The sequence below is a fragment of the Pogonomyrmex barbatus genome, unplaced genomic scaffold (genome assembly GCF_055798465.1).
Source record: "Pogonomyrmex barbatus isolate J1 unplaced genomic scaffold, ASM5579846v1 scaffold3, whole genome shotgun sequence".
In the NCBI taxonomy this organism is placed as follows: domain Eukaryota; kingdom Metazoa; phylum Arthropoda; class Insecta; order Hymenoptera; family Formicidae; genus Pogonomyrmex; species Pogonomyrmex barbatus.
This window is the reverse complement of record NW_028297127.1, coordinates 13546789-13572011: the sequence shown is the minus strand read 5'-3', so window position 1 is coordinate 13572011 and position 25223 is coordinate 13546789. Positions and strand designations below refer to the sequence as shown.

Sequence of the window (25223 nt, the reverse complement as noted above, 5' to 3'; positions counted from 1 at the left end):
AGAGTTTCTAAAAAGGACAGGTCTATAGTTTATGTCAACGTGTATTATAGATTTTTTGGTACTGGCGGTGAATTTTAGAACACGGTCCAAATACAATAAAGAGGAATAAAGATATCTTTTTTTTTTTATATTAACGCTCAATGGTCATTTTTGACATCAAAACAGGTTTTCTGTTCCTACATTTTGCTGGACTAGTCAGCTACAAAAAAAGATCACAGGTCACGTGATTGGAGTTGCAGGATAATGAAATTTAGGCTGTGTTTCTATATAGGAACAGGAGAGTGTGAAAATATATAGTTCAGATCACGTATATTATAGATTTTCGGTACTCGCAGTGAATATCGAAACGCAGCCTTAAATAATAAGTTTATTTTGGCGCCGAAAATAAGTGTCAACGCGAAAAGATCATTCCAAGGAATGAAGAAAAACGGTCAGATTTATGGTAATATTTATACTTCGTTTATATAGCCGGTTATTTTGACTATACAAGCAAAAATGTACAGCGGTAATGATGACGTTCGCCGGTGTCCTTATAACAAGAATCATCGAGTGCCTAGATCAAGATTTCAACGACACCTTGTAAAATGCGAAAAGGTAACAGTTTCATAAACCGCGATCATGTCTCGTGTGATAAATATGTGCGAAATTCTCTTTCAGAATTATCCATCTGATTATAAGGTTATCTGTCCATACGATGCAACTCATCGTTTGAATAAACAAGAGATTGGAGAACATATTGAAACATGTCCCATGAGAAAGACTGTCGAAGCAAGTTATATTCAATGTAAGTATGATAATTTTTTGAGAATTTGAGAAAATTTTCATCGTTTAATTATATGATATACTGATCGAATTTAATTGTATGTAATACCAGTAACCGATAGAACAGAAGAATGCAATTCTACAAGTGAAATTGACTACAATAGCTACTGGAATAGTAGTCAAGAAGAAATATAAGAATGATCAAAAATCTTCCCAATCTCTATAGTATTATTTAATTAAATATGGCATTAATGAATTAATCAGAAGAAACATGGGATCACTTGTTCAGATATTGGATATCAGGTGACCAAGACACATCTATGTTAAAAATTTTTTAGTATATAACTATCACACAGATGAGATGGAATCAACAATAAATATGAGTGACAATTGTATTTTTGTTAGAAAAGGAAAGAAAGAAAAAAAGATAAAATTTTTATTTCGCAAAATGAAACAATAAAAATATAAATAATTTTGACAAATATTTTTTTACTTCATCGACAAACAAATTTCTATAACTGTTTTCTTCTACATTTCAGTCAGATGCTTTTATTATACATAAGTTTTGTTTATGTTTATATTTTACATTGATTCTAGTATTTACAAGTATCATTTGAAGAGAATTTTCACAGAGAATTGCGCAGTACATATGTATGTGTATGCTTATGTACATATATTTATTACATTTGCATATATGTACATACACATTCATATATGCATATAAAAAACAATCGAATGTCAATCAGTTTGGACAATTTATTTTTGAATTTATATGTACAAATAGATCGCATTTTATTAATATATTAAATACTTCAACTGGTGTGTATGTGTGTTTATGTTTGCCCCATTATTATTTAACAAATTTATACCAAAGATCGCTATCTAATACGTCTCAAAATTCTTAAATTTCGAGTTAAGTCTTTTATCTTCCAAAGTGAAAAGATACATTGCGCAAAAGTATTACAAATGATCTATAACATTTATTAAACAATACTCATCACTCTCTAAATGTATTTCCTTAAAAATTTAGGACTAAATGATTTTGATGCTGAAATCATGTACAATATCAAATTCTTGTATATCGATGTTTAAACACGGACGTTTAAACACGGGTATGAATAACGGACATTAATAACTATTCTCGATTGTTCAAATCACGATCCGTTTGTTTAATACCGCAATGCGTATGTTAAATACGAAGTATATAAAATTTATATTTACATTTAATGATTTAATTACAGAATATATCATTATGTTATCAGTATGTGGCACTGTTAAAGCAAAAACATGATAAAAATGATAAACGTGACGCTGGATAAATGCAACTATTATTCCAAAAAATAAAAGTGTAGATAAATCATACGAGATGTGATATTAAATCTTCAATTAGTGAACAGTTTAGAATTTAATGCAACACAATAACAAAACTATATTCTTTAAGTGTTGCAATTTCTTTGGAATGTTTTATAAATATATCCATCGCATAGAATACACAAATAATAAATGACGCGTAAATAATTTGATAAAGAAAGAATAAAAATATATGTATAGACTCACATAACCATATGTATATACATATATGCATTCATCTGTTAATGAAAATTAACAAGAAAATATTTTGCATATATACATATATGTATATAATAAATTATGATGAAAAGCAGCTAGGTCACAGAAATGATGCTAGTCTCTTATTATCCAAAATAAAATAATATATTAAAAGCATCAAGCAAAGCGTCAAAAATTAATGTAAATTTGAAGATATAGCATTTATCCGTAAAAAAATTACATTTATATTAGCTTTACAATATAAGACCAAAAAACTGGTAACCTGAAGCAAGATTCTATATAGATCGAGATATATTTTTATATGTTTTTGTTTAGCAAAAGAACATATAAAAGTAAATCAAATTAAATGAAATAGCAAGATTCTATATAGATCGAGATATATTTTTATATGTTTTTGTTCAGTAGAAGAATATATAAGAACAATAAACCATACATTATTTTAAAAATAATGGCCACATTTTTTTACCGTTTTTTTGAAGATCAAAAAATGATATATCTCAATTTCACGTATCTTTAAATAATAGTACTATTGAAATCATTAAAAATTATAAATTTCTAGTGTAGATTTCATGTCATTGTTGTTTTATTTTTAAATGTCGAGTTTTCGTGGAAGTATATAGTATAGTCATTTATTACTAGTTTATACTATTTAACATTATATTTCCGCGGGATATGTTTTTTGAAACTTACCCGCTGCCACATACATCGAAAGACGTAAGAAGTAATGTAGCTTAATTATGATTAATATAATTTTGAATACTGACATGTAGTCAGCAATTATTTACAACTTTCTAAAGTATGTTTGGAGCAATATGTTGGCAGTTCGCTAGCTGCAGTCTGTGTTAATGTTTTTATTGTATAAAAACTGTAAATTTATTGAGCGCAATTGTTGCACAACAGCGAGATCATTGCACTATATTCGTCAACTGCACAGAATTGATGCATTTGTCCGACAGAATATATTGTGCAATATTGACAATTATGTTGGTTTGTATGCTAATTGCTTTCTTTCTCCATGCTGGATGCTACTCTGTCTTTCTTTACTTTTATCTTTATACTTGCAGAATTCTCGTCACATTAGCACCATTTATATATTCGTCGATTTTTTCTTTTGTTGTTTCCACACAGATATCCTTTCTTTCAAGTCGAGCACTGCAATCAATCATCAGTTCATCAATAATCATCGTCAGTTTGATTTTTACAAGTAAAATTTCTCCCAATTTTTATGAAAAATCATATAATTGACATAAAATTTTTAGTAATTTTAAAATTAATATTAGAATTTTAAAAAATATTAAAAGCTTTAATATGATATTTAAAATCCACAAAACTGCAAATATTTCTGGAATGCATATAAAAATGCATTGCTATGAAATATTGTTTACTCAATGAATATATAGATCAAGAAAAATTTTATCAAATAAAAAGAATGCGAACGGCGCACTTACTCGGTGTGAGCATGTCTTCGCTTAGCGGCTGCCGGCTGAAAGGATCTGTAGCACTATTGAGTAAATGTCTAATGATAACTGCCTTGTCCATAACAATACCAGATGGTAATTTGACTGGATCCTCCATAAGAGTGTCCATTAACGGATCTCGGAATTCTTCAGGAGCGTCACCGTAATCTGCGTCGCGCGCACGATTATCTCTCGCGATTATCGCCGCGCGCTCCGCCAGCGCTATGAATCTCTCGATTTCCGTGGTAGTTTTGATCGCAGATCTCTCCAGCCTGCTCGCAGCGTCAGTGAACAATTCCTTACAGAACGAACGCTGGAAAAGAAAATATACAAATTTTTTATTATTTATACATTTAATAAAATATGTGAGTTATGATTATGAGATGGAAGACACTAACTTCATCACTGGCTAAAGCAGCCGCGAAATTATCACAGTCAAGATGCAAATATATATCAACCAATTGACTGAGTAACGTCCTTGGTTGCCACCCATATTTCTGTGGTTTTCTCACTCTCAGATTTTTACACTTAGGTCCGCACAACTGTTGTAAATTGAAATTTAGCATGGCACACAATCGCCCGACTAATTCCGGTCGTAGGAATGGCTCCTTAATGTCAACCGTCAGATAATGAAACATAGCAACTGTTTCCTTGGCTAGTGTAAGATAGGACCTGGCTTGTCTCTCATCCGCTGTCAGCTGTCTCGACCTCGAATGTTGTTGCTCTTGGGAAAGTGCACTCCACGCGCTGGTATCCGACATGAGTTCTTGCACCTCGTGTATACGCTTCAGAGATTCCAAACTTTCGTCAAGGAGAAAGGTGGTGTCGTTCATCAGCATGTTGATAAACTTGACAAATTGCTTGCCATTATTGCTCTCATTCACGATAGACGCTCGATGTATCGGACTGTCCCACATCGATTTCAAGATCAGGCTTATGTGATAACGTATTGAAAACTTGTCGTAAAACTCTGAACTGGAACCAGTGGTTTCAACATCGGTGTAAAACTTCATGAGATATGATGCCAGAAGTGTCTTGGATATCGGATGCGCCATGACTTTATCATGGAGAGTTTCCGTTCTTCCCTATGGTAGAGATGAAATTAATATATTTAATATAGAGAATATCATTTAGGCATTCTTTGCGATTTAGAAATTTACCTGAACACTAGGATTTATCACAAAGAGGACTTCGATGATTTTCGCGATTAAATACGGATTTCGTATACAATGCGGCGTGCACACAACGACCAGTAACCAAGTGATAAGTGAATTATCCATATTACTTGCCACTACTCCAGGGCAGAATCTATAAATAAAGAATTAGTATTAATAAGCAATATGTATAAAAAGAAAGTGTAAAATCGCATAATTGTAAAATTTAACAATATAAGAACTTACTGGAGCGCAAACAACAAGAATTCCGCTATATCCTCCACATACCATTCCGGCAGCGCGGTAAATTTGCATGTAACTTCCTGAGGAAGTGGAAGTTTCGGGAGAGGATTACCCGGGGCAGTCTGCGTCAGAAGACTTAACAAAACCTCAGCCACAGATATATAAAAGTGTAAGCATCTTCTCAAAAAGACGGGATCTATCAGACCCGCGTCTGCACACGATTTGGATTTAACTAATCGCTTCAATTGCTGCTTCCATTGCTTAATTAAGTCTTTATTGTGTTCCGCGAAGGGGCTGTCTTTCCATTGGGGTTCCGTGGCTTGCAGTTCGTCGAGCATCTTCTGTAAGTCGCGTAACGCCCGCAACTTTCTTTGATACTTTTGCAATGCCGGTAACAGCGCGATATGATGGCAATGCAACGTTAAGAACCAGCATTGTGTCGGGAATTTTGATTCCGTCCACTTATGCGTCTTCTCCAGGTGCTTCTGCCACTCCGCGACCTCCTGCGAAGTGAGTTTCAGTCTTGTGTCGTTCTTTATTTCGACAAAGCTGGAGGGATGAAATGGATACAGGGGATCCACGGTATCCAGTTTGATTTTCACAGAAAGCATTTGCAAAACCGATAGTAGATTTAACATAAATCCATCCCCGGCCAGAGAGAACTCCTCGGTCTGTATTTGCGCGCGTTTCTCATTGTGACGCAGCAATGCGGCTAAGTACGTTAAGGTGACATCGCGACAGTTGCTGTTCGCGAGTATCGCATGAAACATCTTGTGTAATGAAGTTCTAGTACTTTCTAATTCTTGCTGTAAGGATAGATTCACAGATTTGTCTGTAACGGGATTACCACTGAAGAATTTCTCCGCCACTTTCGGTTGTTCCTCAGCGAACACCGATACCGACAGAAACGGTCCCAAAAATGAAGTCCTCGTGAGTTCTCTGCCACCGGCTGACGTCATAATGTTGGGCAAAAATTGTACTTGATTCGTAATCAGACGGCAAATCGGACGTATGTTGCCACTTGGTCCGCAGCGAATTTCTATTAGTTCTTCCAACGTCTCGATGGGTCTTCTGTGTGTATTGCCAACCAAGCTTGCTTGTTGCATCGAGAGATAAAGGCCTTGCAAGACCGGGGTGAATATCTTATTGAATATGCTGGAATTCGTGTGCGTTCTAGCCACGAGCTCGTGAAGGTATCCTCGAGGCAAGCTTTGCGACAGTATCGGGTAGAGAAGGTAAGTAGTACACATAGGTATAACTGAAGCTTGGCAAATGCCGACCAACCCTTGTAGAACAAGGCTGGAATACTGAACACATTGCGCTTTCAGAACCGTCAGTACATCAGAAAGAGGAGGTACGCTGAATCGCTACAAAATATGTGCGTAAACGTTAGTCGAAAAAGTTAATTGATCTAACAAGAATTCATTTAATTTTCAAGATATTTACACGTATATATATGTATACGTACTTTCGGATGATTTCTTTCTTCGATCGCGACTCTTGAGTAACAGTCCAACAAATAGGTTAAACTTTTCGGTTGCGACGATTTGCTGCCTATGGGCAATGGCATAGTTGGCAATTGGTAAGACGGAAGAGTCACGACAGGACTTAGCAGAGGGCTCGCTTGATTATTTGGGCTATCTTGCCGATCGGACGACATGTCTACAGTGACATCCTTGAAGGGATCCTCCCCCTTCGAAAATATACACAAAATTTCCATCAAAGCTTGGTTGATAATTTCGCTAAAATCCAGTTGCCTTTGCTTTAGCACATACGCTGCTGTCTGCGGTAAGAATACATTTCCCTCGGCGGGGCTTTTCCACGATATGCGCAAGATGCGTGATATGACAACATGTATATGATCCGTTGTAACTTCTATGCTAGAACTCGTCGTCTAAAACGAAAAGAAAAGCCAATGAAAAAATAAGCTCTTATTCTATTGAAAAAAGACAACATATTTTCTCTACCTTTTGTTAATATACATGTTTGTTCTACTTTCTTTTCTTTTCATCATAAAAATACGTACGCGTGATCTTGGTACTAAATCTTTCCTATCTGATTCGTCAACTTCCATATTTTCAATTCCCGAATTATCCATCCCACTAATATTACACTGTTTGTCGTTGTTCTCTTCTACTTCCATTGGAATCTCGGTACGCTGTAATTGTTGTTGAATAGACGGAGATATTGATCCAAATACTTTTGACGGCTCTGACGTGCTTGGAGAAGTTGAAGCAATAGCATTCGATGAACTGGCAGCTCCATTACTGTTGTTCAAGCCCTCTAGGCGGGCTAATCGCCTTCTCCTCATCTGAAGCAAAAATGAAACAAAGAAGTGGTGAGACTCTGAGCCACTTTTAGGATATTATCAAGGGATGCTTAAAATGGATTTGAAATGTCTTTGTTCCTCATAGGCTATTTTTGTCCATTGGTTTATTCATTGGTAGACAACAAAGAGAGTAAAATATATAGTCAATGTTATATTTTTAACAATGTAATGATCCAAACCTTTTCTTTCTTTGATACCATATTACTCTACTACATATTATTATTATAAGAACGAAATAAAAACTCGTAAATTCGTAAAAAAAAACGGAATTTTATTACTTGCATAAACCTCTGCTATCTAGTTACAAAGCAGATGAAGAGGGAAAGCAACAGAATTCAAAAGGAAATATTTTACGATTAAAAGAACAAAACAGGGGAATTATCCTCTGAACATTCGGAACGTTTAAATAATTAGATACCAGGATAAACATGTTGACAAATATGCCGAGTTTTCTTTATTAAAATACAAGGTTGATTCACGTCGCATCCATTATATAAGTGGTTTCCTCATTTGTGCATGCATGCGAATAAATTTATACAACCGATATTTTTTCCTGATAAGATGACCTCAAGAGAAGGGTAGGATCCTCCTCAAAATCGAGCGCGGACAATAGACTCGATGTTCTTTTCGCGATTGTGTGTGACATTCCGAGATAAAAAGATATATATATATATATATATATATATGTAAAAATTTTCAATTTTTTGACGAAGAAAGAGAAAGAAGAGAGAGAAAAAAATAGAGGGGAAAAAAATACAAAAGACAGAAGAGAGAAGTTTTGCGAAAAAGGGGGACAGGTTTCGTTTGACAACAAGTCGAGGATCCTCGGTTTGCACCACGCTACACCGTTTGCACTTTGCAAAGGGGGGAACGAGATGCATGTGCCTCGTGCGAAGGGAAAAAGGGCAGGTATACGTGACGGACACGCAGGCAGACAGGAATCCGGAGGACTCGCCGGACGGAGGGACGGTGGGACGGGGGAAGGGAGGGCGCGAGACGCGCCGCGCTTTCTTTCACTCACTTCTTCCTGACTCAGCTCGCTCATGGCGATCGTTCTTATTCCTCGCTCCTCGCTCGCTCTCGTCCGGACTGGCTCGTTGCTGCTACACGGCCTCGGCCCGCTCGATTGCGCGCCTCTTCCTCGCCGTCGCGCCTTCGCGTTCACGCGAAAAGGGGTATACCGTGGCTCGACGCGTGGCTTCGCGCGGACACGACACTCGTGGCCGAGAACGTCAATGTCAGAGTTCTGGACAGTCACTCCACATCTGTTTGCGTTTGGACGTGAATGCAGCGGTCTCGCGCCGAGTCACGGCAAGTCGCCCGCTGCGTCGTCGACTCTTCAAAACAGCTGAGCAACCAACGCGTCGACACGCGCTCTCTATTTCCCTCCTACCTCCTCCCCGTCTCGCTCATCCCCCCGCCTCCCCCCTCTCTCCCTCTCTCTCTCTCTCTGCCTCGCTCCGTCACGCTCTCGGTTCCGTCTCCGTCTTCGTCACTCGTCGTCGCGTTGGTGGGAGTGAGCTAAGCCCATTTTAGCCGATCTATAATTCAGGACGAGAATCGAATAATTTGACATATAACAAGTCCATCTCGTGCCGCGGGGGGATATAAGTTTCCGTTTTGGGTGACCTATATTCCAGTGCCATGCGGAATATAGGCGAGTTAACTCCACATTTTACGGTTCGTTGAGTATAAATAGGCCAACGATGCACGATAAATTTGTTTCGGATTTATAATTCGCGAGAATCTCCGGGGCTGAATTCTATATCTATAATTAGACATGTAGGAAAATTGTGATATTCGATTGATTCTTTGAACGTTAATATTTGCGTAATATTCGCTATTTCTGTTCTGTTAAGTCACGGCAATTAAATTTTTTCGCGCGCACATCGATCGATCTCCTTCGATTATTGATATTTTTTTTTTTAAACATCCGATCGGCGGTATGTATGTAATCAACAAGTGGAAAAGATAAAGAAACAAAATGTTATAAATTTATGGCTCATATTATCAAATTACGTCGAGTAAATGTAGAACATTTAATAATTAATAAATATAAAAATTAGAAGATATTATATACGTAAAATTAAAAATGTATTAAACATTGATTGAAAAATGTACATTCATTTGCATTTTCGCGCTCTCGTCAACTTGAACAAACGTGAATTTCACGCGTTATGATTTCTTATATGAATTTATTGCGTATATTGAAGCTTTCTTCGCTTTTAATAATTTTCCCCTTTGTTTCAAAATATACAATTGAGCCCCTTGCCACAATTCGCAAGCGTTTGAATCGTACCGCGGCGCGAGGTTAGGTTAGGTTCGGCTTAGGTTAGGTTAGATCGGACAATTCAGCAGCTGATCGAGCAGCGCACGTCGCCATCGATGGCCGGCGGCGAGGCCGCGTCGTGTTGACGTGGTCGTTGTTGTCATTCCGAGACGCAGTTCTCGGACGGTTGTCGAAGGTGCAGGAGCGGGATACTTCAGCCTCCGGGTGTGCAGCGGCAGCTTTCATCATCCTGGCGGAATGGACGTCGGGGAGATAATTGATTTCGCGGATCTTGGTAAACACTCGCTTTTGGAGCATCCGTCAAATTTCGCATTATCGCTTGATATTCATCTCGATCGTTCGCCTTGCGATATCGATTCGATATTGAAGATCTTTCAACAAGATCGTGAATGCCACTTTATTTTCTATCGCTTCCATATGCTACATTGTGTGCGCGCGCGCGTGTGTATCTCGTAAAATAATATCGTGGGAAAATATTTGACAACTCTTTAAAATTATACGTTTTTTCGCTATCTAATGTAATAACTCCAGTAAAGATCTAAAAATCATCTTTGTATCTTGAGGAATAATCATCGGGTAATCCCTCATGATAACTCTGATAAATTTCTGATGATAAATTTGATAAGATCTTGATAATGAGATTTAATTTTTTATTTTCTTAAATCGTGTCAATTAAATGATAAACCCGATTTACGATTATAATCTCACCGTGATGTATTTAATGACAATTTAATACATGACTCTTCTTATTACATTATTGCTTAATGTGCACTTAAAAGTATTTACAAATATGAAGAACACGGAAATTTACTGAAATTTTTTTTTTAAATATCAAGAATGTTATTATAAGTATATGTCTCTGATATTGGGTGTGTCGCAATTATTTTTATGACTATATTTGTTACCATTATAATCATAATTGGAGTTTCGAGATTATAATAACGCAATTTTTAATTAAAAATAATATTAAAAATAATATATTTAATACCTATTATATTTAAATATAAATAAAGCATAATTTGCAAAAAATGAAAAGAGCAAAATGATCAGTTTTAAATTTTGCAGTTAGTAATTGTTAAATTTAATCGACCGATCAAGCTAATCGGTGATAATGAGTCGGTTCTATAAATTTTTATAACACAATGCAGTTTCAAAAAATTGAAGATGACGAAGTAAGCCATATCATTGGCGCGATCAAATGGCGCTTCACAATTTCGCGCGCAATGGTGGCCAATCGGATTAGGTAGGAGCCACGTAGCGCGGGATAATTAATTGTAATAATAACAATTGTAACAATTGCAATTGTAAAATAAAATCTGAAATTTGTGTCACTCTTCAAAGATGAAGCAATGAAACTAAAAGTTGTTACATACCCTTCTAGATTTTCACATTTTCACGTGGTTTAATTTTTTATGATGTGTGTGTGTGTGTGTGTGTGTGTGTGTGTGTGTGTGTGTGTGTGTGTGTGTATGTGATTTCCAACTTGAATGTTTATATTTGAACCACTTTTAATTACGCGACATTCATGCGTATATGTTTCTCCATTCCGATTCGTCCGAGAGCTCATTTCTTGAAATATGTTCTTTTCTTTCAGACGTGGAAATTCAAGAGCTGATAAGAGAGAGCGTGTCGGTACGCGAGAATTCGTATGCGCCGTACAGCAAATTCAAGGTCGGCGTCGCGGTGCGATGTGCCGACGGCAGCATTTCGCGAGGTTGCAACGTGGAGAACGCGGCCTTCCCAGCGGGCGTCTGCGCCGAGGTCACGGCGATCGCAGGGGCCGTGTCGGAAGGGAAGCGAAAGTTCACGGCGTTAGCCGTGGCCGCCGACCAGGAGAATACCCCGTTCACGACGCCATGCGGGATGTGCAGGCAGTTCATCTCCGAATTCAGTGACGATATGTTTATCTACCTGTCGAAAACCGAAATGAAGAAAGTCCTACGGATTAAAGCGAATAAATTGTTTCCGCTTTCACCATTTCGTACAGAGGCCTCATAATCCGTCCTCGTCATGCTGGAGACAACATTCAAATAATAGGAGGCTATAGCAAAATGTATTGAACTTTCTTAAGCCTATGTACTTAATTAAAATATTCATTCAGAATTGGATACATTGTAAATTTTGTTTTTTAAAATTTTATTTCACGAACTGGCAATGCAGAATATTTACAATGATGTGATACATATTGATACCGATTAGTTAATGTTTAAAGGATGTCTAATATCGAAATGAAAGTATTTTCTTGCTTTAATCATCTTTTTTCAAAAAGAAAATAAATGTTGCGTTCAGTGAACATAACGGTTGAGAACGGTACAAAGTTGAGTAATTCGTCTACTCGTTTAATGTAATTGGTTTAAATTTTTAGGTATTTAATAAAGATCAATAAAGATCAATATTTACTAATCGTTTTGTTCCGTTGAACGCTAATGATTTTATATACGGAACTTTATCATTGATTCTATCGTTAATCAAATGTTTATATAATATGCATGATACATCAGAATACATTTTGTGTTGTGTAATTGTTACTGCATTATATAATACTAACGGATTATATATGTGTATATATATATATATATATATATATATGTGTATAGCATACATATACAGCATACATACATACATATATACGTACATATAGTTTGCATATATATATATATACAGTATATGAGATTATCGTAAACGCAGTTAATAATTTCGTAAATTTATAAATGCAAAAACAGATAATTGCACACTTACAAAACTTCATCTTTTTAATGAGAAGATTTGTCTGTCTTGTTTACCAAAATGGACACCTGTAATAATATGCGTCAATGAAATCTACGTCCGCATTTTTTATATAATTTATATACAATTGTCTCTTGTATCAAAATGAACTTTAAGCAAGTTGTTTATATATATATAATATAAAAAAATGTATGTTGTAAATGAAAATAAAAAAATAATGTTCCAGAGATTTTCTTAATATAAAAATAAATCATTACATACCATCCAATATAACATTGACAAAGATTTTCATTATTCGTAGCCTGCTGAATCAACAGATTAACTTGTTGCCGAACGCTGAGAGTTTCCTCATGCGAAAAGTCACGCCCCGTTAATTTATCTCTGACTCTCGTTATAATTGCCAAAGCTTTCTTATTCAATGCTTCTGGTTGATTATTATCAGCTGTAAATATTTGAGGACAAAAATTACACCAAATTGTATGTATTACCAAAAAATTATAAATAATAATTTTTATATATATATACATCACACTTCTTTGATATTAAGTTTGATCAATTTAAAATATAAAAATTGATTAAGTTTTATGAATATATTTCTATGCTATTAATGATATAATTTGACATTATGCCATATATTAAGTTTTAGCACAAGCAGTAATGTTGTCACTTATATATGATGATTTTGAAGTTGAAAATGATTGAAAAGAATGTATTTACCTTTACCTCCATTTTCGATGCTGCATGGCACACCTTTCTTTGGTAACGTGGCGGTAAGAGAATCAAGCATATCGCCGTGTTCCTGACTGCTGCTGGCACTCATACCCTGAGCGTCCGATCGTTTGCCTTTAGGCACCGCATTGTCCATCAATCTCCAATTGAGGAGAGGGTCATAGACGAATGCTTCCAAAACCGCCATTAAACTATCCTTATTCCGATGTAGTACAGACATCACGGATTCGCAAGTCCTTCTGTATGTTCCCTCAATACCGGTTACCTCCATCGCATTGATCAACATTCGTGTCAAACGGAAAGGTATTTTTTCGGGGAACTTCTCGCGCGTCATCGCCACCTCGAAGCAATCTCCGAAGTCGATATGCAGTATTTTACCGCTAAGACGATCCAACATCAAATTAGATGGATGACGATCGCCAAGACCGAGTATGTATCCCACCATTGACATCACAGCCAGAGATCGCGTGTAATTCGTTCTGCGATCGAACCACACTTCGCTCGACGGTGATTTTAACCACAAGAGTCGCGCTAAGTCATCTCCATGAGTATGTTCGAGTGCGTGCTCGAACACTTCGACTTTTTGCATAAGCATTAGATGATCGTAGTCAGGTGCCATCTAAGAAAGATATAAAAAAATAATATAAAATAGATACAAAATAAAGACAAGAGACAAAAAAATATGTCCTTATATATCTTGCATATATGCCGAACAAATTTCAGTTTTTAATATAAAAATTTATAAAGCACTCACTCGTAACATTATTCTGTGTTCGATATTCAGTAATATCTTCTTCTTCTCCCTGTAATCTCTAATAAGCGTATGAAGCGTATCACAATGCGGCACCCAACCGATGAGCCCACTGTTAGTAGACAATGGAATCACGGCATATCTCTAAATGTAAAATTATATTATTGCAATATGATTCGTATAATTTCTTATCAAATTATGCGACAAACTCTTACTTGAATAGTAAGATTTCTTCGGAAAGTATCCGGGTCGTGTAACAAGAGAGTGTTCACCAAACCGAATAATTGCATTACCCTCTCATCTTGTCTTAGATCCTCATGACCTTTCAAGAGAAACATGTAATCTTTCCCGTTGCTACCTGCAAAGTGCATAGTAAGATAAATTGTTAATGTTATTATGCACTCATGATATATTTTTATATAATTGACTTTCGACTAGCAACTGACCTTTAATGCACAGCTTTCTTGGTCTCTGTTTGCTAGTTATCACCTGCATAGAGCTATGAATGCTTGCTATTCTGACGATAGGCTGGCCAGGACTGTAGCTTCCCGGCACAGCCAACTCCAAATCTCGGCAGATGAGTAATTTCGGACTAACGTATTGCAATTCCAGACTGGTCAGTTGTGGCAGTTGTCGAGATATCCTCCGGAACACGTGATAATACAAATCCCAAGCTTGATTCAAATCTCTCACATTCCGGGATGCCTTGTATCTGTGACACCATTCCTGTGCTTCCATTAAATCTCTTCCGTAAGCTTGATTGAAAGAGGTCTCTTTTAGAGTCTGCGGCCCTCTTTCGAGCATGGCGTGCAAAGGCTCCAACGTGTCGAACATGCCTCTAACATTTCTTTCACCAAAGTACAATCTACTGGCTTCCTCCAGGCCTTCGTGCCATAATTCGTGCCACAAGATCGCGACTCTGATGAGCTCATCGCTCGCCATCATGGCTTGTTGAACTAACGTCGGACTGTGCTCGCACATACTTTTCAGGATTTTATTCGCCGCATTCTTCCTCGCATGACTAGCGCTTTTTGAAGCAACCGTTAATGGATAAACCAAAGCTTGAGGATGTGTCTTTCCTATATCTATAAGAAGATGATGTATGCCTCGGCCGACCAGCGACCTCTGAGTGTCGATTCTGGCTATGAGTTGTGGAATCACTTGCAACCAAGTGTTTATTTCTATTAATCTTATGCCTTCGACAACAGCGTCATATACTTCCGGCCACTGGCCGTAATCAAACCACAACGTGAGCAGACGAAGGGTATCCTGCAGAGAGTTGCCGTCCGACAAGTTGATGGATCTGAAAAATCCCTCCACGGCTGGGACAGTATAAAGATGAGATATATATTGCGAGCTAGAGAGATTACTGCGATCTCCGTTGCCGGATGCAGTCTCCGCCGACGCGTTATCGCTACCTTGCTGATGCTTATAAAATAGAACGGTCTCGTAATTGGTATAAGCAAAAGCGTGCCAAGCTTTGTACCAAGTGGGATCGTGTTCTGTCGCCGCGGCATAGTAAGATAGTACCGCAGGAATGGAATGTTCATTTATACCCTGCAAGGCTTCTAACCACTCGCCAAGCTTGAGGTAACACCTGGCGAGCAATCTCTTTTTGCTCTCGTGCTGCTTCTCGTCCTCTTGATTTATTACCGCCGCCGTCGCTGGCTGCAAATAGGTTTGCACGAACCGTTGCAGTTGACTGTAAGCTTCCTCGCGTTTGTTTGCGACCCACAGGTGCTTGCAATAGGCAAAAGTCACCTGAGGATGAGTCGTCGGTAACGGTTGATCCGGAGTTAAGGACGGATCCGTGCCCATTAACATCACCAATGTCTTGTGACACAGCATCAAGCTACCGCTCTTCCGGCAGAGACTGGCGTACTTGAGCCACGTATACATATCATCTTGCGGCGAGACTACTAGTGTGTGCACCTGTATGATTTTCTGCCAATCCTCCACAATCTTCTGTCCACCCTGAAGCCGTTCCCACCACATGGCTTTGATGGCCGCTCTGCGCTCGGGCACCAGCTTAAACTGAATTACTTCCTCCAGCTCTGCCAATTTTTGCACCTCCACCATGGCGTTGTACGCTCGCTGGTAGCTCTCGCCGGCCATGGCGGTCAGCTCTGTGTCCAACAGATCCCTGGCGCTGTCGATGAGCTGATGCGCGACGGTATACTGTTCGTCATGGATCGCCAGTACCGCTCTGTAAAACGCTCCGTCTTGGGTGTCCTTTGGTATCAGCGATACATATTTCTGCATACTTTCCCACTGACTCAAACCCCACGCCGCGGCCGCCGCCATTCTCGACATTCTCTGCTTAATATCGTCAGACTGATTCGACCATTGTTTCGTAGCGACATCGTGAAGCTGGCCCCATTCGCCGAGAGCCTCCAAGCAACGCATCTCCCCCAAGGTGGACTCTACATCGGCGGAATCACTCTCGAGACGTTCCTGATACAACTGCAACGCCTTGTCCCAGTTGTGAAGTTTCTCATACCAACGTATTTGAACCTTAAGATCCTGCTGATTGTGATTCATCACGTACTCCAACAAGCCCTCGGCCGCTTCCTTCTGCTGAAGTTTGTTGTTAATAGAAATCAGGGACTCAAAGACACTGCTGTTTCTGCTCTTGTGGAATTCATCCTCCTTATAGTGTAATGCTTTGGCATACGCGCGACAATGCATCGCTGTGTCACCGAGGATCTTATTGTCCAATGGCAGAGGACCCTTGTCACAATGCTCCATGAACTCGGCCAAGTTTAGAATGGTCTGCGTCACTTCGGCGGGCAGATCGGGAACCATTAATGCCTGATGCAGAGTCTGTATCAATTCCGTTCGGTAGTTCTCATTCAGTTCCGTCCAGCACGAGACAAAAGCCGCATTGAATAGATCGCGTGGTAATACAGCGTAGGTTTGCGCCAATGCCCAACAGGATCGCAAAGCCGGAGACGGGGATTCCTTGAGGAGACCGATAGAGAAACATCTTAGCCACTCGAGCCAATCGTCCTTGGACACACGGCGCGTCGCCGTCCATGCCTTCTGCAGGTTCGAGGCCGACACGTGCAGCCTCTTGATCGTGGTCGTCTCCGAAGGCGTTAACGATAGTTCGCGATTCTTGTTGCGCGAGTGTCGCATTCTCATCAGCAAGAAATCTTCGCCGTCCGCCGCGGTCGAGTCCGTGAGTATCTTATCCACCAGAACGTCGTATCGCGCATTGACTATCTTGTGCTTAGTCATGACCTTCTGAACCAGTACGATGAAAATCTGATACTTCTTACCCAGCTGCATTACAACAGCACAGAGCGTGTCCATAGCCGTGCCCCTTAACTCTGGACACTGGTCCAATGTACGTACCAAGGTATGAACGATTCGCGACGCGAAATCCGTAAAGTCCAACGTATCCGCGAGAAGATCTACCGTCTCGAGTGCGACCTTGTTCACGGCTATCGGACAATCGTTTGCGTAAAACAGTTTAACGATCGGCGGCAGCACGAGATGCAGATAATTGTCCAGATTGTTCCCGAATGTCTGCAGAGCTAGGAGCAGCTTCACCGTCACCGCGCGATCCTTGCTGGTGTCATGTGTCAGAACTCGGAGTATCGGTGGCATCAGCTGTGGCAGATATATCTTGAATTCCGCACCGAGAGCCATTGCGATTTGCTCAACTAGAAGAATCAGCGTGCTTTGCAAAGGGCTATTTACGGTCCAAAATTCCTTGATCAAGGTAAATATATCGTCCAGATAGTTTCGTATGTGCTGTTTCACGATGGCGATCAGAACGGCCAGCTGCTGGAACAAGAACTCTCGGAAATTCATGTCCGCCGTGTGCACGACATTCAGAAAGCTCGGCATCACTTGAGAGATGTACGGCACACACTTTATTCCGAGACTCTTGAATATGAAGGTCACCGCTTGCACCACCATGGTGTGATGCTGGGATAAGGTTGGCTCGCGAATAATTCGCATCAGCGTCGTGATGGCGATCGCTGGATAAAATTCTTCCAATGTGGACGGTGACATATTCACCAGCATCTCACTGGTCGTCAAATCCTGAGTGTTCTCCACGTCACTCTTGGTATCCGCCATCGAGGTGAGCGTGTCTAACTGGCAGTCAATTTGCCCGAGGTTCATCTTGTGTTTATAAGGATCCAATGCACCCAACTGTCCGAGCACTCTGATGGCTTCTCTCCTGATGATCGGTTGTTGTTCTGTTTTGAGGAAATTGATGAGAACGTCCAGTAAAGACGGGTATTGTATATATGGTTTTACCACGTGACCTGTGCTGCCGACCAATTGACCGAATACCCACAATGCTACTCCACGTTTCTCAGGAGAACTGGCATCCACCAACATTTCCAGTAATATTGCCGAAAGTTCGGACATCCACTGCTGCATCTCGGCGCCGTTGACCTCCGCCAGATCGCCGATTGCGCGCAGAACAGCTAACACTACACCGGGATTCGGATCAGATTCTTTCAACTTCGGGACAAGAACCTTCAGAATCGGCTCCATGTATGGTCGCACGAGTCTCGGCGCAGTAACGACAAGATGATCCAACATTCGAGCAGCTTGCTCCTTATTACGACCCATTCCCGAGTGTTCCAATTCCGTCAGGAATTGCACTAGAGTCTTCCTTAACGATGGCATAACGTAAGCAGGATTCAGCGTGCTGAGTCGTCCAACAGTACGAACTGCTAATTCTCTGATCTCGAACATCTCATCGTTCATGGCAATAAACAACGCGGACAAATTCTCCGCTTGCGCCAGCTGCACGTCGAAAGAATCATCCAGTGAGGCCAATACCCATAGACGTACATCTGGATCTGTATCGGTTATTCCCACCACCAACAATTTACTCAGGACAGTCGAAACGGTAGTGGTTACTGTCGGACCGGACTGATTCAGTGTTAATCTCAACAGTCTAGAGCAGGTTTTCACAGCTTCCAATCGGACTTCTGCCTGCTCCGACGTTAAAAAGTGATCCGCGCATCTCTTTACAAACTGTAATAATGGATTATTGTCAAAATTAAAGGTACCTAGAGTTTTTAATGCGAGTACCGTCGACGAAACGTCATCCGCCGCGGAATTCGGACTGGTTGCTGTCCACGGTGCACCGGGATGCCTCAATGGCTTTTGCATCAAAACCTGCGACAACATTCGCAAGAGACCTTGAGATATATCCACCTGTAAAGATGGAATACTATGCGCCAACTCTCTGAGCGCCGTGGTCAAAATTGGGCTTAATCCTGTTTGAAACATAGGCTCTAACAAATCTCTGACGTCGGAAGCTATGACCTGTTTGACTGCATGGCTGAGTAGAGTGATACAAACGAATACCGCCGGTTCCAGAGGAGTGCGCTTTTTGCTAGGAGTTTCCTTAGACGGCAACAAGCTTTTGATTACTTCCATGATTTTCGGTAAGTATGGATTTATTGCATCTTCCACTGCTACGGCTATGAAACCAATCGATGTGAAAGCGGCGTAACGATCCTTTTCACGGCTACGCAGGATCAACAGAAGATATGCCAAGGACTCTTTCAGATGATCCTTTATGAACTTCTCCTTGTTAAACGCAGCGAGTCTTGGTAACAGCATCATGAGGGCGTGCTGGATGTGTGGATTTCTAGATATCTTTTGATTCATAACGTCATTATAAATATCGTCCAGTCTCTCTTGCATCAGGCATCTGCAAACGGTCGATTCGTGTGCCGGATACAATGTATGTTGAGACGCGTTAGCGTTCTGAGATCCGGACCACTTGGAACCGATCGTCGTCTTCAAGCGCGGCATCAGGGAAAGTATATCGTTTTCATTTTGCGTAGAGCCATTCAATCTTTCCATTAAAGCCTCATAATTCCTTTCCCATTGAACATTACTGCATCTCAAAAGCTCATTTAATACTAATAATGAGCCATGTATCCTATCGTCCCTATTAATGCCCTTCTCCTTCGTATGAATCTCCTCGAATCCATCTATTACCTCGTCGTAGCATTGTTTATACCATTGAGACTTGTGCATCTGCTTTGCAGTTTCTCTCTGAGCAGTGACTACCAGGGCTGCTCTTAGAGCTTCTACCGCGCCCTCCCGTACAGCCGGCTTAGGATCATGTATAGCATTAAATATCAATTCGAAAAACGGTGTAACTTGTTGGAAAAAGTACGTTGGTACAGAGACAGCGAGTTCTCTCAGCACAAGTACGGCAGCATGCTTTCTGCCCTCGTGTCTGTCCGCACCAAGCCATTCAAAGGCACGTTTTACCTCGAACTCGACATATTCGGCTGTATAAGTACCGGAAACTAGCGCTAACTTTCCAACAGTCTTTGCAGCTAATTGCATAACCCCCACATCGTTGGAAGGTATCAAGTTTCTAAGATAATTGGCAAATCGTACCGTTCGTGTATTAAAATTACCTACATCTGCACCTATAAGGCAAACTATGGCTAATATACCGCCCTTCTTCTCATTGATATCAGAAGCGGATACCATTTCAAATATGTGATGATTAAATTCATCCATAAAAGCTGTGATCTCTTCTTGTGACGCTTCCCGCAATTCCCTTTTGACATACAGGCACAAATCGCGTGCCGCCTTGTTACGTGCCTCCTCATTTCTCGACTTGAGCCGCTGGACAAATTGCTGCATCAATGTATTCGACATTGCTTTACCGTTAGATGTGTAAATCATAAAGGTATAAAACATAGCAATCTCGGTTCCAAACAGATACCCGTCGTTGAACGCCCTGAAAGAGTATCACATATTCTTGATTAATCAACGCTGCTTAACATCGTAGTTACACAAGATTAAGCAACGATCAAGTAGCGAGATAAAATTCACTCACGTAACACTACGTGAATTCCATTTTGCGACACGGTACCATCATCATCGGCTTCATTTTTTACAATGGAAGAAGGCTTCAACGTGTTCGCATCCACGCAGATGTGGACTTAATTCAACGTATATACTCACATTTCAAATCTGTGATCTAACGATCTAGCGTTACTCCGCAGCACGACTGTCTCTCACATATACTCGCGTAGCAAACACCGAGATTATCGTATCTTCGTGTTATCGTCCTTAACGATACTCGTGCTATTCTATAATATAATTAATAGAAAAATAAATATTTCTTTCAGATTCGAACATAACCTCCAAAGCATAACCAACGTATACAAATACCTGGCATTCCTGGCACTGCTGTCGGGAGAGTAATTAAAGGTTAGCTTACAAGACGAAGGTTAGGTTAGATCGGGGTAGCAACATGGCACAGCCAATCGAACTCTCGCCACGTCGTCCTTTTCGTTCGTGAATCTCACTCGTTCTTGCTCGGAAAATAGCGCCATCCGCCATGTAATTTTCTCAAGAGCTACGACATACGAAAAAAAATATAGGCAGTAAGACTTGGTATCTCCATGAGTTATCTTACCACAGGATGTTTACACTTGGAAATCTGGGAACGCTCGCGAAACACGAAGGTCATAAATGACCGCCGAAGGGTCTAGGATGACGAACTGTGGCGACGCAACGAGCGAGCCGACGGCGAGGCGGTGAATGTGCAACGGAGTGCGCGAGATTGACGGGTCACTGTCAATCGCTGTGCGAGTCCCGGCTCAATCGAGGATCCCGATTCGTTCGACCGAATGCTGAACGCTGCCTCTCTCGTACATACGTACATACGTGTTCAGTCCCGTGAATAAATTATGAGCGTGGACAGCGAAAGCAAGTCGAGCGAGGCGCGAACGATCGTGCCGTACAGCGCGGAGAACGGCACCGACGGGGATGTCGAGGGCGGTCCGGTAACGCCGGAGATGGTGCTCCGATTACCCACTATCACGGACAGTGAGTCTTCGTTTTGGATTTAAATTCCATCTCTTGGCTAATTAGCGTTCTCCCCCCTGTGAATCATAACGAATAACGATGTTTTTTAGAGTACCTCTGTTCCCCTGAAGCCAACATCTATGACATAGACTTCACGAGATTTCAGATCAGAGATTTAGAAACTGGTGCTGTGCTCTTTGAGATAACAAAGCCTCCTGCTAGTGGTGAGTAACTGATCACTTTTTTTTTTAATTTTTATATTTATTATTTGTATTTGTGTCTTAAATCAAGATTCAAATATTAATGTCTGAAATGATAATTTTTAATTTCTTTTCGTTGCATTTGCCAGAATGTGACACTCACCACGAGCCAGAGCCAGACTGTGAAGAACTTGGATCTGAAGATGCAAATACGGGACGCTTTGTGCGGTATCAATTCACACCGCAATTTCTGAAGTTAAAGACGGTCGGGGCAACAATCGAGTTTCTGGTGGGGCCTAAGCCGATCAATAACTTCCGGATGATAGAACGGCACTTTTTCCGTGACAGATTACTAAAAACCTTTGACTTTCAATTTGGATTTTGCATACCAAATAGTAAAAACACATGTGAACACATTTATGAGTTTCCAACGTTGCCTGCAGATCTAGGTAAGTTACTAAAGGGAATTCTAATAGATTCAATGACATGATACACGACTAACATATGTATGACAAAGGATCAATTCTAATATAAACAAAATGTCTTTTCAGTTTCCGAGATGATTGCAAATCCATTTGAAACGCGATCAGATTCGTTTTATTTCGTTGACAATCAGCTTGTGATGCACAATAAGGCTGACTACGCATACAACGGTGGACACACAACGCACGACGTATTGTAATGCGTGGTTTGTTGATTAGTATTATTGCAAGTGATATATAGGATTATAGTGTATCACAACTACGTGTTATAGCAACGATGAATCAGTCCGCACGTTCGGCTAGCGTTTGACGCTTTGTCTTTCGGCATAAAAAAAACGAGCTTAAAAATTTCACGGATCACCACTGATCTCTGAACACGCGAATCGTTGCAACGGAAACGCTTTAATGCTAAACTTAATTTGTTGACAAATTGAATAGTTCCTATTTTTCTTCAGTATAAAAAAAATTGTTATTTATTTATAAATTACCAAATCAGAGTGCATTTAGTTTTAGAGAATATTTCAATGATGATCTGTCCTTAAATGATACATTTGCTAACAAGTATCGTGTTATTTAAGCACATACAGCACATTGATATGCGTGGCCTCTAAATGGAATTACATCCAATTCAATGAGCTCCCTAATGTTTGAAATACAGCCTATACAATTTTCACAGCGATATGTGCGATGAAGGGTAAACTGAATCAGATAGGAATTGCGTTTTTCGACGCTCAATGGCGCTTTTTCGCCGCTATCACATAACTTGCAATTTCTCTTCATTCTTACACAAATCATGTATTATTTGAATACTTTTCACATTGTTCTGTAATATTGTGAAGTTCATCCAAAATACACGTATATATTTACAAAGGATATCTTGCAATTTTTTCTTTACATTTTAACGAACATCACGATGTCTGATTGTTTATAAAATTTGTTACAAGTTCGACGAACTCCTCAGGCCTATCCGCGTGAACCCAGTGACTTGCTCCATCAATGTAACGAAATTCTGCCATAGGAAACAGTTTCTTGATTGCATTATGATCTTTTACTTGAATATAATCACTATTAGCGCCACCAACAAACAACGTGGGGCCCATGTATGTTTTGGAGCCTACATTAGGAAATACAGCTATCTGAGTCGAGAATGCCTGCTCTAGCACTGGTAAATTAATTCGCCATTTGTACTTTCCCGTGTCTGCTTCCACCAAATTCGTCAATAGGAACTATACGAATACAAAGCAAATATAATTATCATATCAAGAAGAAAAGAAAAGAGATTATTACCTGACGTAATGAGTCAGACTCGATAGATTTGGCCAGTTGTTGGTCCACCATTTTACGCGCCTTTGACAAGGTAAGATTTCCATCCATTATCGCCAGACGCATGACCTCGAAAATCCTTTCCATCTGCAAAAGATTGGGACTAGCTCTCACAGGAGACATGTCGATGACTGTCAGCTTCTCAACATATTGGGGAAAATTTAAAGCGGTATACATAACAGCCGAACCACCCATACTGTGGCCAATTAGGATAGCTCTATCGAAGTCTAGGTCATTCAAAAGTTGAATTATATCCCCTGCCATGTCTTTATATGACATAGTGGATGAATGCGGAGAATCGCCATGATTCCTGGCATCTATTGCTATGACCTAAACATTTATTTTCTAAGCGTAACACAAAGCGTTATCTTTATAGATATTAATAAAGAACTAAGAGACAGACAAAAGATTTAGCCTAATTTGAATTTAGTCCTATCCCTTAAATAGAAAGATGGTAAATTACCAGAGAAAACTACCTTGCGTTTGGTCTTTAAGTGAATCGCTTTCGACAGCGAGTTCCAATTGTTTTTCGATCCGAAGAGACCATGCATTATTATAATTGGTTCTTTTGCATTTTGCTCGCTCTCCTTCAACGTCTCATACGAGATATAGGCGAGTTTTATTGGTACAGTTCTTAAAGAAGAGAACCAAGGGTTAGAAATGGAAATGCATCGGAATCGATTTGAAATATCTTTCATAAGAAAACCTACAACAGCAAATCGCTACGTAAACATTGGCGACAGGAAGAATGAAGATTCTTCGCCACGTGAGGTAAACCGATAGATTTCCTCCACGGAAAAAACACTGATAAATTTCGGCCTATCATTATCAATCCAATATTGATACACGCGTCTCCCGTATTTCTTATCCAACAATTACAGAGGTCTCTGTTCACAAGCATAACTGCTATTTATAAATTCTTATTAGTCAAAATTAACTTAACATGCGCGCGTCTTAATATTTTTATAAGAAATTTATTCTCTCACAACTTTTTCTCATCTTTCGCCAAATTTACATATATAATCGTCGACATATTCATCCTATCTTTATTTATTTATCCTAATTTGAATAAAGGCTGATTTACATTAAACAATTGTTGTCTCAATTTGTGAATATTTAATTTCTTAATTAAAAATGCATGAAAAATTTTATCTATTAACTTATTTGACATTTAATATTTTATCTCTTATATTTGGAGAGATGTCTGTCTTATTTTTCAGATTTCTTTTACAGTATTATTTTTATGTTTTAAGCTGCATTAATGATTAATACGCGCGGTTTTGCTCCGAAAACTGTTTATATTTTTTTTCGCATGTATAATTAGATTATATTTTTGAATTTGAAGTAATAGTCCTATCTCAGCGAAGAAGACTTCCGACAAAATATTAT

The 25223-nt window shown here is 39.6% G+C and overlaps 6 protein-coding genes across 8 annotated transcripts; 3 read left to right on the top strand and 3 right to left on the bottom strand.

The window, feature by feature from the left end:
• The first annotated feature begins 286 nt into the window (after nt 1–286).
• On the top strand, nt 287–1578 carry LOC105424517 (uncharacterized). Its single transcript, XM_011634794.2, has 3 exons — nt 287–594; nt 658–784; nt 875–1578. The coding sequence occupies exons 1-3, from the start codon at nt 496–498 to the stop codon at nt 955–957; spliced, it is 309 nt and encodes a 102-aa protein (XP_011633096.1). The 5' UTR covers nt 287–495; the 3' UTR covers nt 958–1578.
• On the bottom strand, nt 1499–8909 carry Ube4B (Ubiquitination factor E4B). Its single transcript, XM_089080152.1, has 8 exons — nt 8536–8909; nt 7212–7496; nt 6654–7079; nt 5189–6552; nt 4949–5096; nt 4187–4873; nt 3780–4101; nt 1499–3483 (listed from the first exon to the last, which is right to left on the bottom strand). The coding sequence occupies exons 1-8, from the start codon at nt 8557–8559 to the stop codon at nt 3419–3421; spliced, it is 3321 nt and encodes a 1106-aa protein (XP_088936278.1). The 5' UTR covers nt 8560–8909; the 3' UTR covers nt 1499–3418.
• A 119-nt stretch (nt 8910–9028) lies between these two features.
• On the top strand, nt 9029–12758 carry LOC105424519 (cytidine deaminase). Its single transcript, XM_011634796.3, has 2 exons — nt 9029–10078; nt 11399–12758. Exons 1-2 carry the CDS (start codon nt 10042–10044, stop codon nt 11800–11802), a joined length of 441 nt encoding a protein of 146 aa, XP_011633098.1. The 5' UTR covers nt 9029–10041; the 3' UTR covers nt 11803–12758.
• On the bottom strand, nt 11924–21329 carry Tor (serine/threonine-protein kinase Tor). 3 transcript variants are annotated; one of them, XM_011634797.2, is made up of 8 exons: nt 21191–21329; nt 20853–21108; nt 14458–20753; nt 14227–14369; nt 14015–14155; nt 13249–13879; nt 12793–12973; nt 11924–12599 (listed from the first exon to the last, which is right to left on the bottom strand). In XM_011634797.2, exons 3-8 carry the CDS (start codon nt 20711–20713, stop codon nt 12584–12586), a joined length of 7368 nt encoding a protein of 2455 aa, XP_011633099.2. In that variant the 5' UTR covers nt 20714–20753; nt 20853–21108; nt 21191–21329; the 3' UTR covers nt 11924–12583. The 3 variants fall into 3 exon arrangements, with proteins under 3 accessions (XP_011633099.2, XP_011633100.2, XP_088936274.1); XM_011634798.2 differs by having other exon boundaries at nt 13255–13879; XM_089080148.1 differs by lacking the exon at nt 21191–21329 and having other exon boundaries at nt 20853–21173.
• Nucleotides 21330–21711: 382 nt separating this feature from the next.
• unc-119 (unc-119 lipid binding chaperone) lies at nt 21712–23384 on the top strand. Its single transcript, XM_011634801.3, has 4 exons — nt 21712–21850; nt 21940–22053; nt 22179–22478; nt 22581–23384. The coding sequence occupies exons 1-4, from the start codon at nt 21712–21714 to the stop codon at nt 22709–22711; spliced, it is 684 nt and encodes a 227-aa protein (XP_011633103.2). The 3' UTR covers nt 22712–23384.
• On the bottom strand, nt 23281–25180 carry LOC105424522 (sn-1-specific diacylglycerol lipase ABHD11). The gene is made up of 4 exons (XM_011634799.3): nt 24545–25180; nt 24311–24467; nt 23799–24164; nt 23281–23737 (listed from the first exon to the last, which is right to left on the bottom strand). Exons 1-4 carry the CDS (start codon nt 24733–24735, stop codon nt 23420–23422), a joined length of 1032 nt encoding a protein of 343 aa, XP_011633101.2. The 5' UTR covers nt 24736–25180; the 3' UTR covers nt 23281–23419.
• Between the last annotated feature and the right edge of the window lie 43 nt (nt 25181–25223).